Below are 15,135 nucleotides of genomic sequence, written 5' to 3'. Positions count from 1 at the left end.
ATCTGTGGCTTGCCAGCTGGCTTGAAATGGATAACCAGTAAGGGATAGGGATGGTAAGTAATGGATACAGACATGGACACTAGCTGAGATCAGTCCCTGCAATGATGATAACAGAACCATAATTAGGTACCGAGTATGTGCAAAGCAAAACTAACATTATGACAGTGGAAACTGCATTATGCTATCCACTCTTTCACAGAACATTTTCCACTCACTTTTCTTAGGATTTTGCAATTACACTGTAATGTTCCAGAAAATGAAAGTAAGCGTGTAGGTTTTAGAGCACTTCTGAAAGAACAGCTGTGAAAATGCAAGCCTAGCTTAAGTCTAACTCCTGTGGAGATTTCATCCAAGTTTAGTGAAACTCGTTTTGTCTAACATGAGGAGATTAAAATCTTCTTTTACAGTACCATGGATTCCATATGTAACTGGATGCAAAAAGAAGAGTGGTAGGCAATATTCAGGCTTCCACATTTTTAAGCAATACAGTGATTAAATGCTTGAGAATATGGCTGACATCTCTGACACAGTGCTAAGTGACTGAGACACTCCTAATTACTCTCTGTGTCATTAAATAACTTTCTTAAACTTCATCTTAGAAGCTGATTATAGATTAGAATAGGATGCTATTTATACACTCCATTATCTCAATCTTGAAAAGGCAATATATTTAATGCAGAAAATAAGCAGCAAAAATACAGGGATGCAGTCTCTAGAGTCTCCCAGTCACACTATAATGAAATGGACCTTAGAAAGACACACATTCATAGTCTTAGTTTTGAAATTTAATGTACAGTCTGAAAGTAATGTTTATTAGCACTGTGAATACAGAGAATCTCTATACACAGTAGTGTTTCCGTAGCAGTTTGGCAATAGTTCACTACATGAAACAAATAGTTCACTTCAAGAAAAAATACTACTAGGTATTCAGAATATTAATAGGATTTATGGCAAGCTAAGGCAGTATAATTATCATTTTCTTTCACTGGCTATCTGAGTTTGGCTGTGATAATCTTTTTCTTGTTCTAAGAAACTTAATAAAACATTAAATATTGTTCTCCTGTGAGAAATCAGGTTGAAGAGTTCCACAGATTTTCCACATTATAACAGAAGTCTTAAAGATAAATTCATGTTTTAATATGGGACATTATTGATTTTGCTTTGTAATTTTTCTAAACCCCAGAAAAAATTTCCCATGTTATCATCATTCTGTTTTCTACCAATAAATATTCATTCTAAGAGACACCTCAATTTATATGCCTGCCATTAACTTCTAAAATCAGTCTTGTTAGCTCAAGGGACTTTGAATTGCTTACATGAAATGGAAAAGCTCCAGTCAGAGACTGTTAGAAAGGCCTTGTCAAGCACAGCTTTCAGGAAGTTCACCTTCACTTGAATTCTTGGCCTGAAGAAGTCTGCTGTGGCTGGATATTTGGTCTTCCCTTTTCTTGTTTTGGTAATTTATGATGATCATTGGCCTGTTTGCTTTTTCAGAATATTTTCCTTCCTCCAGCCCAAGACTTCATTAGCCATAGGTTAGTGCAAAGGACATGTTCTCAGAAGAATTGTTTTGACAAGTGGTTGCACTCCACCAAAATTTCATTTCACTAAAATATCCTCACAAAAAGTAAAATAGACAGTGGCTATTGTAACCCAGAGATAACTCATGAGTTGTGGGTGGAGAGCAAGCAGTATCCTGATTCTGACTCCTACAACAGATCTGTAATTTGTTGTTGGCACACACCACTAGGAAATTATTAAATTCTCTCTGAAAACTCTCCCTGGTGTGTCTGAAATTAAGAGAGGAACTTCTTCCTCTTTTTTTCTTTTTTTTCCCCCTTTTCTCTCTATTTTAAGCAGATTTCCAAAGCAGAATGTCTAGATGCACCATTTCCAATAAGTTATAATTTACTAATTACATTCTGGTGGAAAATATTCTCAAGGGCAAATAATATGTTGGATTTATTCAAGAAGAATAAAAAGAACACCAATTTGAGCTCTAGGTACTTTTACCTAACTTACTAGTACAGTTAAGACTATCTGAATATAATTTCAGCTATTCTGTAGAGTGATTAATTCAAATTGTTTTTAAAAACCTCATTCTCCTTCCAGCTGGCTTTCACAACACCTCCTCCATCCTGAAACATTATTGGGTTTTAGAAGAACAGCCTAAGAGTCAATAGATTAGACTACTTTGAATCACTGATAAAAAGGCAAGGAATATCAAAAGCTGAATACATACCCTTTGGGGGCTCCTTCCTCTCAGTTTTTTCTTGTTTTTCAGGTTTGTCTCTCTGTGTTGCTACAAATAATAAACAAATAAATAAACCCCAGCTCACAATAAATCTTTAATCCAGATGTATTAAACACACTTATTATCTCATGAAAATGATCAAGGAAAAGCATTCATAAACCCAAATAATGGATTTTAGCTCTGAGTCACAGGTACTTGATTATGTATAGACCTTCTGAATGTCAACATTTAATTCCAGGTCCGAGAGAAATATTTTCCTTGAATAAGTCTTCAAATATCAGACCATATTTTCCTGAAAGAAGTGATTATTCAGCAACCTCAATCTAATCTGTCCTTTCTGTTTTGGTCTCATTACACAACCACCCTGACTCTTAGATTTCTGACAGAGGAAATTATTTTGAGCCCTTGACAGCATTGCTTTCTATTCTTAAAAAAAAAAACTGACCAGCATATTGCTTTCTATGCTACTTTTTTCTTTATTTTTAGCTGTCACTTCCGTCACAGGATGGATTAACAAGAAAACATCTCTTTTAATCAGAGTGTAACCTCAGGAAGAGCAGCTGTTCAAAACACAACTGACTCCATGTCCTGCAAGAGGCCGGCAAACATGAGTCCTTCTAGACTCTCTTGCCCACCTAGCTCTTAGACCATGGTATGAAGTGGTTCAATCCCACCTACTAATGGTTTTATTCCTAGTAAACCCATACTACTAAAAGACTAGAATTTCATAATTTCGGGGAAATATTGTTTTCTTTCCTGTACCTAGGTTTCTGGGAAAAAAGTAAAACAAATTCTGATTAGAAGACAGTGAGCTTTATAAACAAGCATATTATGCTTTTGTATCTATTCATTTCACCAGCTCCGCAGTGAATGCCATTTCACAAAAGGGCAAGCACTTTTTTGTTGGCTGAGTGTTTCCACATTAAAAAGCAAGCTGTAATGATTAAGAAAAATAATTCAGAACATTCAGTAAATTCATTATGTCTTACATATGTTTGGATTATCCAAAATTCACTTTCAGTCATAACAAGTAAATTATTGTGATAACAAACAGCCGTACAGATGAAAAAGATTGAAGAGAGATATTTCAAAGTCTTTAAATAATGTGGACAGCAAATTTACACTAAAAAAACAGGCTGTGAAGAAAACAGCAGCACCAGCAATGTATTATTGAATGAATTACACACTGCAACTCATCCAAATGCTTTAGCAGACCTAGGAGCACACCAAGAAAAAAACATTCTCCAAACTGAGTATTTTTGCAGAAATTGTAGCATGCTTTTACATCTTGCATTTGTATTAGTAGATGCTGGCTCTATCCTAAGCACTTTTTTCAGTTTTGGCAGGACCAGCAGCAGAGTTTTGCAAACAATGTGATGGTCAGTGTGAGTGAAACATGAGCTTCTGCACATTCAACAAAAGCTCTTGTAGTCTCTATGCCAAAAAATACAGCTGAACTATGCAGAACAGATTGATAATCAGAAAGCTTGTTTTTATCCACAGGGCATCTTACTTGTGAAAGAGAGATTATTGTCAGTTTTTTAAAATTTGAAGTAGTTTTTCTATAGCATTTCCTTATTTTGTGATTTGAGAAAAAAACCCACATAACAACAGGAAAACAAACCAAAGAACCCAAAAGAAATCAAAACAAACAAAACTCATACCCACAGAGCAAACCCATAAAATAAGCCTTGAACAACACTAACTGAATTGAATGTCAGTAGAACTGAAAGTGGATAGAAAAATCTAATTTAAATTTGTTTCACATTCTCAAAATTATGTAAACAGCAAAAATGCAAGGAAATACTAATATTTTTTTGTGGACTACAGCTTAAAACATGGAGAAGGGATAAGTTGGCCCCTTCTTGAGAAAGAAACGTAACTTGATGTATCTGGGCAGGGAGCCTGGAATGTGGATAAGCGGAGACCAGGCTGGCATAAGCATAAGCTATTTTTCTCTTCCCAATTATAGGCTGAAGGTGATCTCTGGTTAGTTTGAGAGCCTTATCCTGTGTGCTGATATCCCCATAGCCTCAGAGGTTGCTAATCTCAGATTGTAATGTTTATCGTTACCTCTTATGGGCACTGTCAGAGCCATGGCTTCCCTTATTTGGGAAGGGCAGGTGCTGCCAAAAATTAAAGTGTTCATGTTTCAGGGCTGTGATCACTGGCCATTTTTGACTCTTCAGTCACAAGACCAACAAAATCCACTGAAGCTTTTGTTCTGAAAAATGTAAATCTGATGTTCCTTAACATATTAAATATTTTCATGTTCAATTTCAAACACATGAATATTTTCATGTTCAATTTCATATGTAGTTATAAAAGTTCTGTCATAGAAAATACATCACTGTCTACAGATCATTTCCATATTTTGTCATTTGGATATATTTTTCTTTGTCAAGAGCTTAATACTTGCTCTTTCTCAAGCCCAAAATTCCAGGTGTAATCATTCAATTTTAGAATTAGCCAGGCTGGCCATATTGCCATGTTTCTGTGAAAAAAAAATTAGAGTTGATTGGATATTTTTTTCCATTAAAAAAAAGAGGAAAAGAAAGAGCACAAACATAAAAAAAGTTTTTAGGACTACTTACACACTCTTCAGCTGAAAAATGCTGAAACTAAAACTGTTCATTCAACTTGAATTTAACCATTTTATTAGCTTTAAGACACACTTTGTAGTTAAAAGATCACCTCTTTTATTGCTTTTGATACTAGGATGCTGGTGACATCCATAAGAAAAAATAGACTTAAAACCCAGTAGATTGATTGGCAATGGTGGAAGCTAAAATTTTTCCCCAAATTAAAAGGAATTTTCTTGGACTTCCTCACGAATACCAAAAAGCCATGGGCTCAGACTGAAGTCTTATTAACACTGGAAAAAATATAACACCCCAACCTAATTTTCACTAACCTAGATTTTGGAAATTGCTGAAACATTTTTGCATGTCTTTGAATGAAAATTCAGCCTGAGGCAAAAAAATGAACATGGGAAATCTCATCCTAAGTGACTGGAATGCGATAAATATATAAATAATCTAAAATAGAAGCTTATAATGGAAAATTTTAAGGTAATTTAACTATGTATTCCAAATTTAATATTGCTTGCTATCTACTTCACAGAAAAATAAAAATAAGAAGGGTTGCTTATATGTAAGAGGATTTTCCTAATTTCAATCAGCATCACAGATTTTATTTGCATCAAATTGAAGATATAGTGAAGGGGGACGCGATTTAGTTTGTCTTGGATAAAGTTCTCCAACAAAGACATTCCACCTTCCAAAACAGAAAGTGTGAAAAGAAGAGGTGTAGTAAGACACTACTTCTGTACCTAAAAGAAGCAAAAATAGTTTCCAGCTGAGTAAGTCTTAAGTCTGCTGCTTAGCGCAAAGCCAGGTGCTGAGTGCAGTGAGCATGAAGCAGAGATTGCTTGCTCCAGCTAACAGACTGAGTGCTTGTCTACAGAGCAGCACTCTCAGGAAAGTTAAGATAAATGAACTAATACAATGAAGTTGGAGTGCATTAGTCAGAGAGCATTAAATCTCTGCCTAGATGCTTTCATTCGGAAGCAAAGCAACTTTAGATGGCTACAACTTAATTCTTCCTGAAGGAATGCTGAAAAAAAAAAAAAAAGGGGTTTGGTCTGGAAAGGGGCACAGACTTCCAGATTCAAATACATAATTTAAGGAAACTACAGCTATGTTGCCATCTGTACCATGTTCTCCAGGTTAAAGTTAATGCAGGCGTAGTTGTAGCTGTAATTTGAGAAATCAGGCGAGACAGATTTGTCTGTGCACAAAATATGCATTTTAATTTATTAACTTGGTGAGATTATGTGGGTTTCTGGAACACTAGGATTTGTATGATCTAGCTCTATTTATCTATTTAGCTGTCTCAAATATTTTGTCTTCAGCTACAGCAAATTAATCATCATTGCATTGTTCTCTTCCATACCTCACCCCAACAGCAATGTATTAGTGAAGTGATTTTGGGAAAAGTCATACAGTAAATAAACATTTTCCCATTCTGTGGAGAGTCTGGTTCATGCATGGCTGAAAGAAAGAGGCCATGAAGGCATACAGTTGAGGAAAAAGTAAAAGGTAGTTCCCAGGCTTGATTCTATAAACAATTAGGCTCTCTCAAGCGCCACTTTATATACAGTAGGGTTCTCAGACAGTCTTCCCATAACAGGCAAAACACTCTGTCCTTGGGCTCTCTGGGAAAAGATAGCTACTCTGAGAACAGATATGGAAGTTTTGGGAACCTTTCATATCACAGTGAGAACGCTGGTCCTGTTTTCAATAAATAATCATGGGTATGGTAAAACAAAAGGAGGGGTTAGAGTTTTCTCTGTTAACCTATCGTGAGTTTGGATTTTGCAATATGCATGAAGTTAATTAACACTGTTCTATAAAGTGGCTGATTTAATCAATAAATCGAAGTCAATGCTGATCAACGACAAGGTGGGTTGGCTTCCCTTCGCTTTCAACACCATTCCTTCTCAATGCCTGTTTCAATTAGAGCTATTTCCCAGAAATGCAGGGCAATTCATTTCACTGGTGAGATCAGTTTTCCATAAAAATCAGAAATTGTCATTGGACCTTCCATTAGACAGAAATTCTGTACTTACATATACTTTTATCTCCATATTTTTTACTATTGTTCTAACTTTTTGCCAAAATAATGTGTAATTAACTCTTATTGGTAGTAATAGTAATAACAATTATATCACCTATTTCTTAAACAGACTCCAGAAGCAGCTCAAAATCTGCAAAATCTATCTAGAACACAATATCTAGATGCTCAGGAGAGTTTTGTAAAGAAAGATAATCAATCCCTTGTGCCTCTGCTGGATTATCAAGCTCCTGGTCATGCAGTCCAGGTGCCACTGCATTCGTGAAATTACTAATACCTCAAATACCAAATTGGAAAGACCCTAACTTGTATATGTTATCATGAAATAATTTGATTTCAGGGCTCTTAAGCATGACCAATGGCTTTGTGAAGTTATTTCTCAGAGTATTTCTTCTTTCCAAGATTAAATTGGTTACAATAATTGGAATTGACATTATTGCTAGTAGTTTATCAAAATATTTAATTAAAAGCAAATTTTAGGGCACCAGTTTGCCCAGCTCTCAATACTGCTTGAATCTTTTAATTTCAGTCACTTCCATCTGGGATTTTTATTCATTATAACTGTTCCTCATATTTCACTTCAATCTTTCAAAAATGAGGCTTATAGATTGAACTCCCTTGTAAATTGTGGGACTTGTACTCAGAGGATTTGACTATTCAAAAAAATACAATAAAATTACTTTTAAAACTTCAGTGTTCCCACATGTTGGGCAGAAGACAGAATGTTTTTCCATTTCTTGCTATTAAAAATATTAATTTTAATTCTGAATTTGAATTTTTTTTTCTGTTAAAAACAATAAAAGACTATTTGTGCATATTTCCTGAAGGTACTTCAGAAGGGAACTGTAAAATTCCATAAGGATTCATGCCTTTATCACACTGTAGAAAGGGGCCAGACAGAAGTTTTCTTGTCATTGTTCCTCCTATGTACAAGTTGCATTGTTAAGATAAAACATGAAAACAAATTAGAGGAAGAAAATTGTTTTGTACTTCAGCAACTGATTGTATAACTAGAGACTGCATTATCAGGCACATAAATAATGGGATTTAACTAATGACACCTGAAAACTTTTTTTTTCTGGCATCTTATAATTTCTTTGCAATAATTTCTGCAATGTTATTATTTTGTGTAAAGAAATGCACTTTTGTATAGATTAAATGGTACACAAGAGGATGTTTTGGCCAAGATTGCAACATCATTTGTGTTTTTAGATTACTTTGCTTGAAAAGACCTTAACTGGGATCCTTGCTTATGGATGTGGGTTCATTATTGTCTGGCTTGCCCACTGGTATCCTAAAAAATTCATTTTGATAAAACAGGATTTATTAAGTAGTTGGGAAACCATTCTAGGCAGTTTAGATGACCCTGATTAGCACAGAACTGGAGCTGAAAAATACCATAAAAACATTTTACAGAGGTGTAAAATACTATAAAACCACACTAAGAATACATGCAGAAATGAATCTAATTGCATGAGGGAAGGTGTATGTGTACACACAATATTTTTAATAAGCCTCCTTCTTGCTTCCTCCTGCCACTATCAAGCTGAGCACCAGTGTGTTAGAGGGATGCTCATGAAGTTTTATGTGGCCTAGCCTTTATGGAGGAGCTCTGTTAGGCCAAAAAACCCCTTCAGATATCCCAGAAAACACCTTTGTTTTTATGATCTCTGAAAACCAGTCCAAACCAGTTCCTCTGTGCATTTTCGGAAAGTGCCAGTTATAGGAGATTAAACAGTTTGAAAAAGAGCAGGTTCTTAAAATGGAACTTTTCTTATCTCTGACACACACCTGACTCACTCTTAGCTATGACTTCCTAACTTGGATGGCACCCACTGGCCTATAAATTTACTTTTTTCCTTGCCCAACTCACTTCATGCCTTTTGCACCAGAGGAAGTTCATCAACACTCAACTTTCTTGCACTTTTACTAGAAAAAAGATTTCTGGAAAAGTTTGGGCAGGAGAATCTTATTATGAATGTGCATTTTCAATCTAGCTACACAAGCATAAAATTACATTTTTTTTCTTGTTAATGCTTAGGTATACATGAATTTTTGATCCTTTGCAGTCTGTGCCAGCTGACGTTTGAATGCTTCTATGATACAACAGGAACAGTTAACCAAGCTAACAAAAATTATGTTTTTGTTAACAAAGATACTGAATGTTACACAAATATATGTGGACAAACAGACAAAAAAACCCAGTTACCCTTTGCTGGTGTTCGTTTTTCAGGTCTCTCAGTTTTCTGTTTTTGAATTTCTGAAAAAAAAGCAATGCAGATTCGTCAATATTAAAATAATTTTCACACACAAAAATATCAGATGCATTCTCATATTAAAAAAATTATTTAAAAGTGCTTAAAATATTATGGCTGCACCACAGCTTTATCACCTGCATAGTCAGTTACATACAATAGAGTTCAATTTTATATATATACATAGAAAATATATTTGGATAAAAATCTCAATATTAAGTGTCTTTAATAATTTTGCTGTTTTTAATTGAGCCACACAACTATTTTAAAAGCAAGAATAGGTTTTGCTTATCTGTAACAGTTATGCAGTAACATGTGTTGGTCATAATTCAGAAAAACATTATTTGCTAAACATTTTTCGTATTTATCTTGAGTTGTTTACCAAGATTAATATTTTATGTTTTCCAAACTACCTTTGGAAGGAAAAACGTTCTTTTCACTACATTTTCTAAAATTTTTAAAGTTCTCATACTGAATCGTTAAGTCCAACACACAATAAAAGGTAGACTCAATGCTCTGTACAAACTGCAAAGATAAAAAGTTCCCAGGTTAGGGATTGTTGTCTTGGAGAATGACTCATTTTGATCATGCTGTACACCAAAATCTGAGAACTGTCTTCCTTAGAGGAGGAAGGGGCAGAGTGTTTATCTGCCCTTGTTATGCCATTCCTTTAGAACTAAATTTTTCAGTTGCAATATTGATATTAAATTGCTGCTATATACCTCCATGTAAATCTTTTTCCTACTGTCCTTATTGTGTCAAAACCAGGATAATATAAAAAAAGGTAAAATGCTGAATTTTTGAAAAAGCAAACCAGAATTAAATTAAATGTGCATAGCTCTCTTTTCACACAGTTGTAGAAATTTAAAGAGCATTTATTTTAGCTCTGCAGTGAAGTCATTAAGACTATACAGAGTGCCAGGGTTATCATATTTGTGCACATATTTCCTGCAGAAGGAAAGCACTCTAAAATACCGTATGAAATTTATTTTTGACAAAACCAATTGCAAATCTCACTAGACTGTGGGAGATGACTTCTTGTATTTCAGTGTTACCTGTGGTCTGCAGGGTCTAAATAACAAGAACCCTGACCCCAAAATTAATCCAACAGAGGAAAAGCTATGCATATTACATCTCAAGTCTAAGCTACTCTAATGCCTATTGAAGACAACTGAAATATTTCACTTACAACCTTAGTCATTTTCTCAGGATACACATTGCCAAAGAAATCCAGTAGGAAACAAAATTTCCCCTTCCCAGATATTTACCTAAGCCCTTGAAAATAATGCAGAATGTTTTTATTGTACAGTATTTGATATCTGAAATAATTATTGTGTGGTTTGCAAAAACATAGCTATTCTATGACATCAGGCTATGTTGTCTTCAGATAGAGAGAATATTTTTTCTCTCTGAGATAAAGAGTAATAAAGGGTAAAAGACATCACTGTTAACCACTAACGTATGGAAACATAACTAAGCTAATTATATGATGCCATTAGGCTAAAAGAAGTTTTTATTCAGTTCTCCTCTTGCTGTTTTCAGCCCGGGTGGCAGTTCATTTATAGTTCTATAAACCTCAAAGGGCGAGAATAGAATATACTCTACTGATTTACTGTGTTTCAGCTGAGCCTGGATTATTTTTATTTCAAACATTTGAGGATATTTTATTTCTATTGACTGAGAGAATCCTGCTGCTGCATTGTCAAACGTTTCCCACTTGTTTTGCTTAAATGGCTACATGGTCTAGTTTAGGTACCATAAGTGGTAGGAATGGTGCAAGACAGTAACAGATGGAAGATTGCTCCCTAATTCTGGGCACATCTGAGCAGTTCTCCATGCCACTGCCTTCAAACACTGACTCAGGGGACTTAAAGAAAGCTGAGTCACTTCCTCTGCACTGCAACATTCAGTGGAGACATATCTCACCCAGTTCAAGAGGTCACCTTACATACTGGGATGAATATTAATAAATCATATTCTTCAGGCAGAGTCACACAGACACATATTCCTTGCTTGCTTTAAAATGGCTCAGCTCTGCTGCATTTCTACCCTACATTATGTGTCTCACTAAAGAAAACAGGCCTATTTTTCTTGAAAAAATAAGTATAAAATAAGAATAAATCCTTGTTATTTAAAAATAAAGTTTTAAAATTACTTTTGATTTAGGGAAATTACTGCTAGTTTGACTGGAAAATATGTATGGACCAATGGATCTAGAGCTGGTTATTTAAATCAGGCTCACACTGTATCAGTAGTGAAGCTTGCTTCCAAGAAATATTCCAGTAAATTCCACAAAAATATACCTTTTTAGATGGCCACACTGAAAACCTCATCTAATTTTCTGCTACAATTAGGATACCACACATCACAAAGAAAACATACACAAATTCCTTGAAGTGAAGTACATCTTAACACACAAGTGTGTGCATATATGCATTTACACACTTAAAGCCTCTTCACAAACTTCCCATTAAAGTCTGAACCATCATAAAAAATTGCAGTCTAGATCACATCAATTCTGACACATTACATCCCAAATTTTTCCAGTACAAATAAATCTAGTCTTAATATAAGCTAAACAAAATCAATTTACAAAACAGAAAATAACAACTATTTGTTAACTTCTAAGTATTTAAAATCAGGATGCATATTAGATTATTGGAGATTTTTTTTTGTTGTTTTATGAGAGTTCTGATACTCTCTGCTTCATCTTTTATGACAAATAGCTTTAATTTTGTAGTAATCACATCATTTCTTATTGCTGAGTTGACAAAGTGGTTGTAATATCATAGAAGACTTACATGGCCAGTTTAAAGCATGTAATTCATCTCTATCAGTGTGACACATTGTTAATAAGTTCTAAATATTACGAATTCATGTTTAGAAAAATGACAGAATCAAGCAGCAGCAAGGATAATCTTTGTCACCACAGCAACCATTCGGATTTTTTATGAGATGACAGTGCAGTTTATTAAATTATTGTGAGGGAGTATGTATTTTAAAAGCTGCATTTCATTGTTTGTTTTTTTTTTTAATTATTAGGCAGACATGAAAAATTATCTTTCCCCTTGTGTTGCTTGGGTTTTGAATAGGTAAGTATTTCCTTAAATATGGATACTGCTTGATGATAATTTCTCTAGACCTCAGGTCTTGTGCAGCTATGCAGAACATACAGGGTGATTATTTTAAATAGGTCCAAGAAGGAAAACTAGGAATCTTCTCACTGACCCTTTCAAGATGCTGAAAGGAGACACACTCAACTATACTGCTGTCAGGCTGATTTATCTGTGTCCTGCTGACCCAAAACAGACCTTACCAGCCAGCTGAGGATCAGTATTGCAGGAAATCCCTGCTGAGCAAGAGAGCCTGGGCAGCAGCTTCCCCACCCCTCACCCAGCTAATTCTCATTAACAGCAGTTGACAGTGTCTAACGAGAGCAGAGCCCTGGCTGTGCACTCTAGCTCCAGGAAGATCAGGATGGGAGAAAATAACTTCAGTCCCTTGAATCTGCGTGAACTAAAGGGTCAGCACTGTGCACGTTTGCATCAGTGTGAATGAAGAGCACAGCCCCTCATGCTAGGGCATGAGGAGATTCTCCTGGCTCCTGGTTCCCTTCTTTGTCTGCCTTTGTGCTTCTGATTTTGATTTTTTGTTATGCCCTTTTTTATAACAGTAAAATGGATAGCATTATTCTCAGCTATTTCAATTTTACTGTGTTATAATAACATCTATGAGCCTTAGCCTACATGAATTACTTTTGGTACCACATGGAGCTATGACATGATATAAATATCTCATCTCTGTAACACAGGAGTTCAAACTTAAGAGGGATGCATTTCTTCTCTTACTGGGAAAGCACAGCCTTGCATCTTGCTTCATTAGTGGACAAAATGATGAGTAGCATTCCGGTATTGTTGAAATAGGACCTACACCTCACCCTCCGCTGAGTTTCCATCTTACAGATTAAATGTACCTTTAAAAAAATCCCCAAAATCATATTAAAAATGTCCATGATATAAGAGACAAATTGAGGAAAAAAAAAAGAGTCTCCATTTGAAACACAAGAATGCTTTACCCAAGGTAACCCAGAGAGTCAGCAAAGGAACTGGGGATTTACCTCTGAACATTTAACATCACCCTGCATGCTTAATGCCAACCTGTTTCTACTTAAATACTGCAGTGAAGAAAGAGTGTAGTTCTAATATATCTAATGTTTTAAAGGTATAATTAAGCAGATGGAATTTCATATGAAATGAGAATAGATTTTTTTCCCTAACAAACTTTACCGGCTGGTCTTCTTTTTCATCAGCTGTTACAGGTAACAGAGATTTACACCCTCAGTGCTTTGACATTGTCTCTCTTAAAAATATCTAAACGTGAAAAGGAAAATTAGTCTGGAAAATTAGAAAAGGAAAACTCAGAGTCTGGTGAGCCAGAGGTTAATAATTTGCTTTTGAGCGGTTAAAATCCTTACAGCTATTGCCAGCAATTTAGTGGGGCTATATCCTTGCTAGTTTATCAGGACTAATTGGTAGCAGGCAGCTGATTATCCTGAAGAGTTGGTGGAAACAGATACTGAGGGCAAGGCTAGAGTGAGTGGTGTTAAGAGCTTTAGAAGATGGGAGATGTAATTTCTAATGTGTTTTTAGAAGTTTTCTGTGTGAAGAATTGTAGTCTACTCTCTTGCTGTTGGTATCCTCAGGAGAAATTTGCAATTGTGCAGCTGATGTCTATTTTTATCTAGATAGTACCAGCTGGTGAGGGTGACAGTTATCCTTGCGGGGCTAGGAGGAGAAGAAAGGAAGCTGTGCATGAGAGCAACTTCTCTCTGACTACTAATACATCAAGTAGCTGTGCTCTACAGGCAAAAATACCCACAGCAAAACCAAAAATCACCTTGCAACAGGAAAAAAAGTGCAAGGAAAAGACAAGAATCCAAAAAAACCCAAAAATAAAAGGCAAAAAAAGAAAAAGCAAGCAGGAAATACTTGATTGGGGAATAAAATTGGTGTATTTTTTTATTGTGGCACTATCCAGGAACCAAAGGCAGTGTAACAGAAGGCCTTAAATACCAGCATTCAGTGTTGGAAAGTCTGAGTGACATATATGGCTTATCCTGGTGATTTCCCTACCAGCTTGCCAGTAGCATAGTCTCATCCTCAGTATTTTCTTAGATCTGGCCCTGTTCTGGGGTCTCAAAGCAACTTCAGGCTGGGGTATATCATAAATTTTCCTGAAGCCATGTATTATAAGAGCTTTCTTGAAAATGCATCAGGGACAAATTTCTCTATCAATGAAAATACTGAACAGTTTGTGTGCTCATCCACGACATAAGGAACCAGATCACCACGCCTATTAAATATGATTTCAGAATTTTTTATCCAGCTCTTTGGAAATTACAACTACATGTTAGACTGAGAATGAAGGTTTCTTCTTCCTTTTTGGGAAGGCAAGGCAAGGCAAGGCAATGGCCATGTCAAATTCCATTTGTCTTGTTAAACTGAGAATTCTCTTCCCTTCATTTCCCTTCCCTTCCCAAATACTTTGTTGTTTTTGTTTGTTTACTATTATTAGTATTAGTGTTAGTATAGCTATTATGTTGAGTCGTGTTTTTATTCTTGTAAGCTTTCCATTTGAAACAGAAAAGCAATATCTTATCAGAAAGGTTTATGCAGGGAGGGAGCTACTTCCAATTATCTTTGACTAATTGTCCTGTAAGCATGACTGGCATTCTTCATGAAAACCATATGCAGATTTTTATGGTGGAATTTTAATGACTGAGATTTTGAAAGAACTGAAAGTGGAAGACATTACAAGTTTTCAATTCTACAGATTTTAATGTAAATTTTATTTTTAATATATATAAAGATGTTAAGGCTGTGTTTTTCCTTCCCAGACAGCAGTCCTGTACCTTTAGATTCTAAAATCAAAAAAAGAATGTTATTTGTACTTTGATTAAAATCAAGAGCCAAAAGACAGACAACCTCTTTA

General features: G+C 35.3%; 1 protein-coding gene across 1 annotated transcript in view; it reads right to left on the bottom strand.

Moving 5' to 3' along the window:
• TRDN (triadin) overlaps positions 1-15,135 on the bottom strand; it is a 272,472-nt gene that overhangs the window by 149,451 nt on the left and 107,886 nt on the right. Inside the window, 2 exon segments of the mRNA XM_058019925.1 lie at positions 2,243-2,302; positions 9,099-9,149. Of these exon segments, the coding sequence (XP_057875908.1) occupies positions 2,243-2,302; positions 9,099-9,149 (111 nt within the window).

The sequence above is a fragment of the Melospiza georgiana genome, chromosome 3 (assembly GCF_028018845.1).
Source record: "Melospiza georgiana isolate bMelGeo1 chromosome 3, bMelGeo1.pri, whole genome shotgun sequence".
Taxonomy (NCBI): Eukaryota; Metazoa; Chordata; class Aves; order Passeriformes; family Passerellidae; genus Melospiza; species Melospiza georgiana.
Note: the sequence above shows the minus strand (reverse complement) of the source record. Positions and strands in the feature narration are given on the sequence as shown.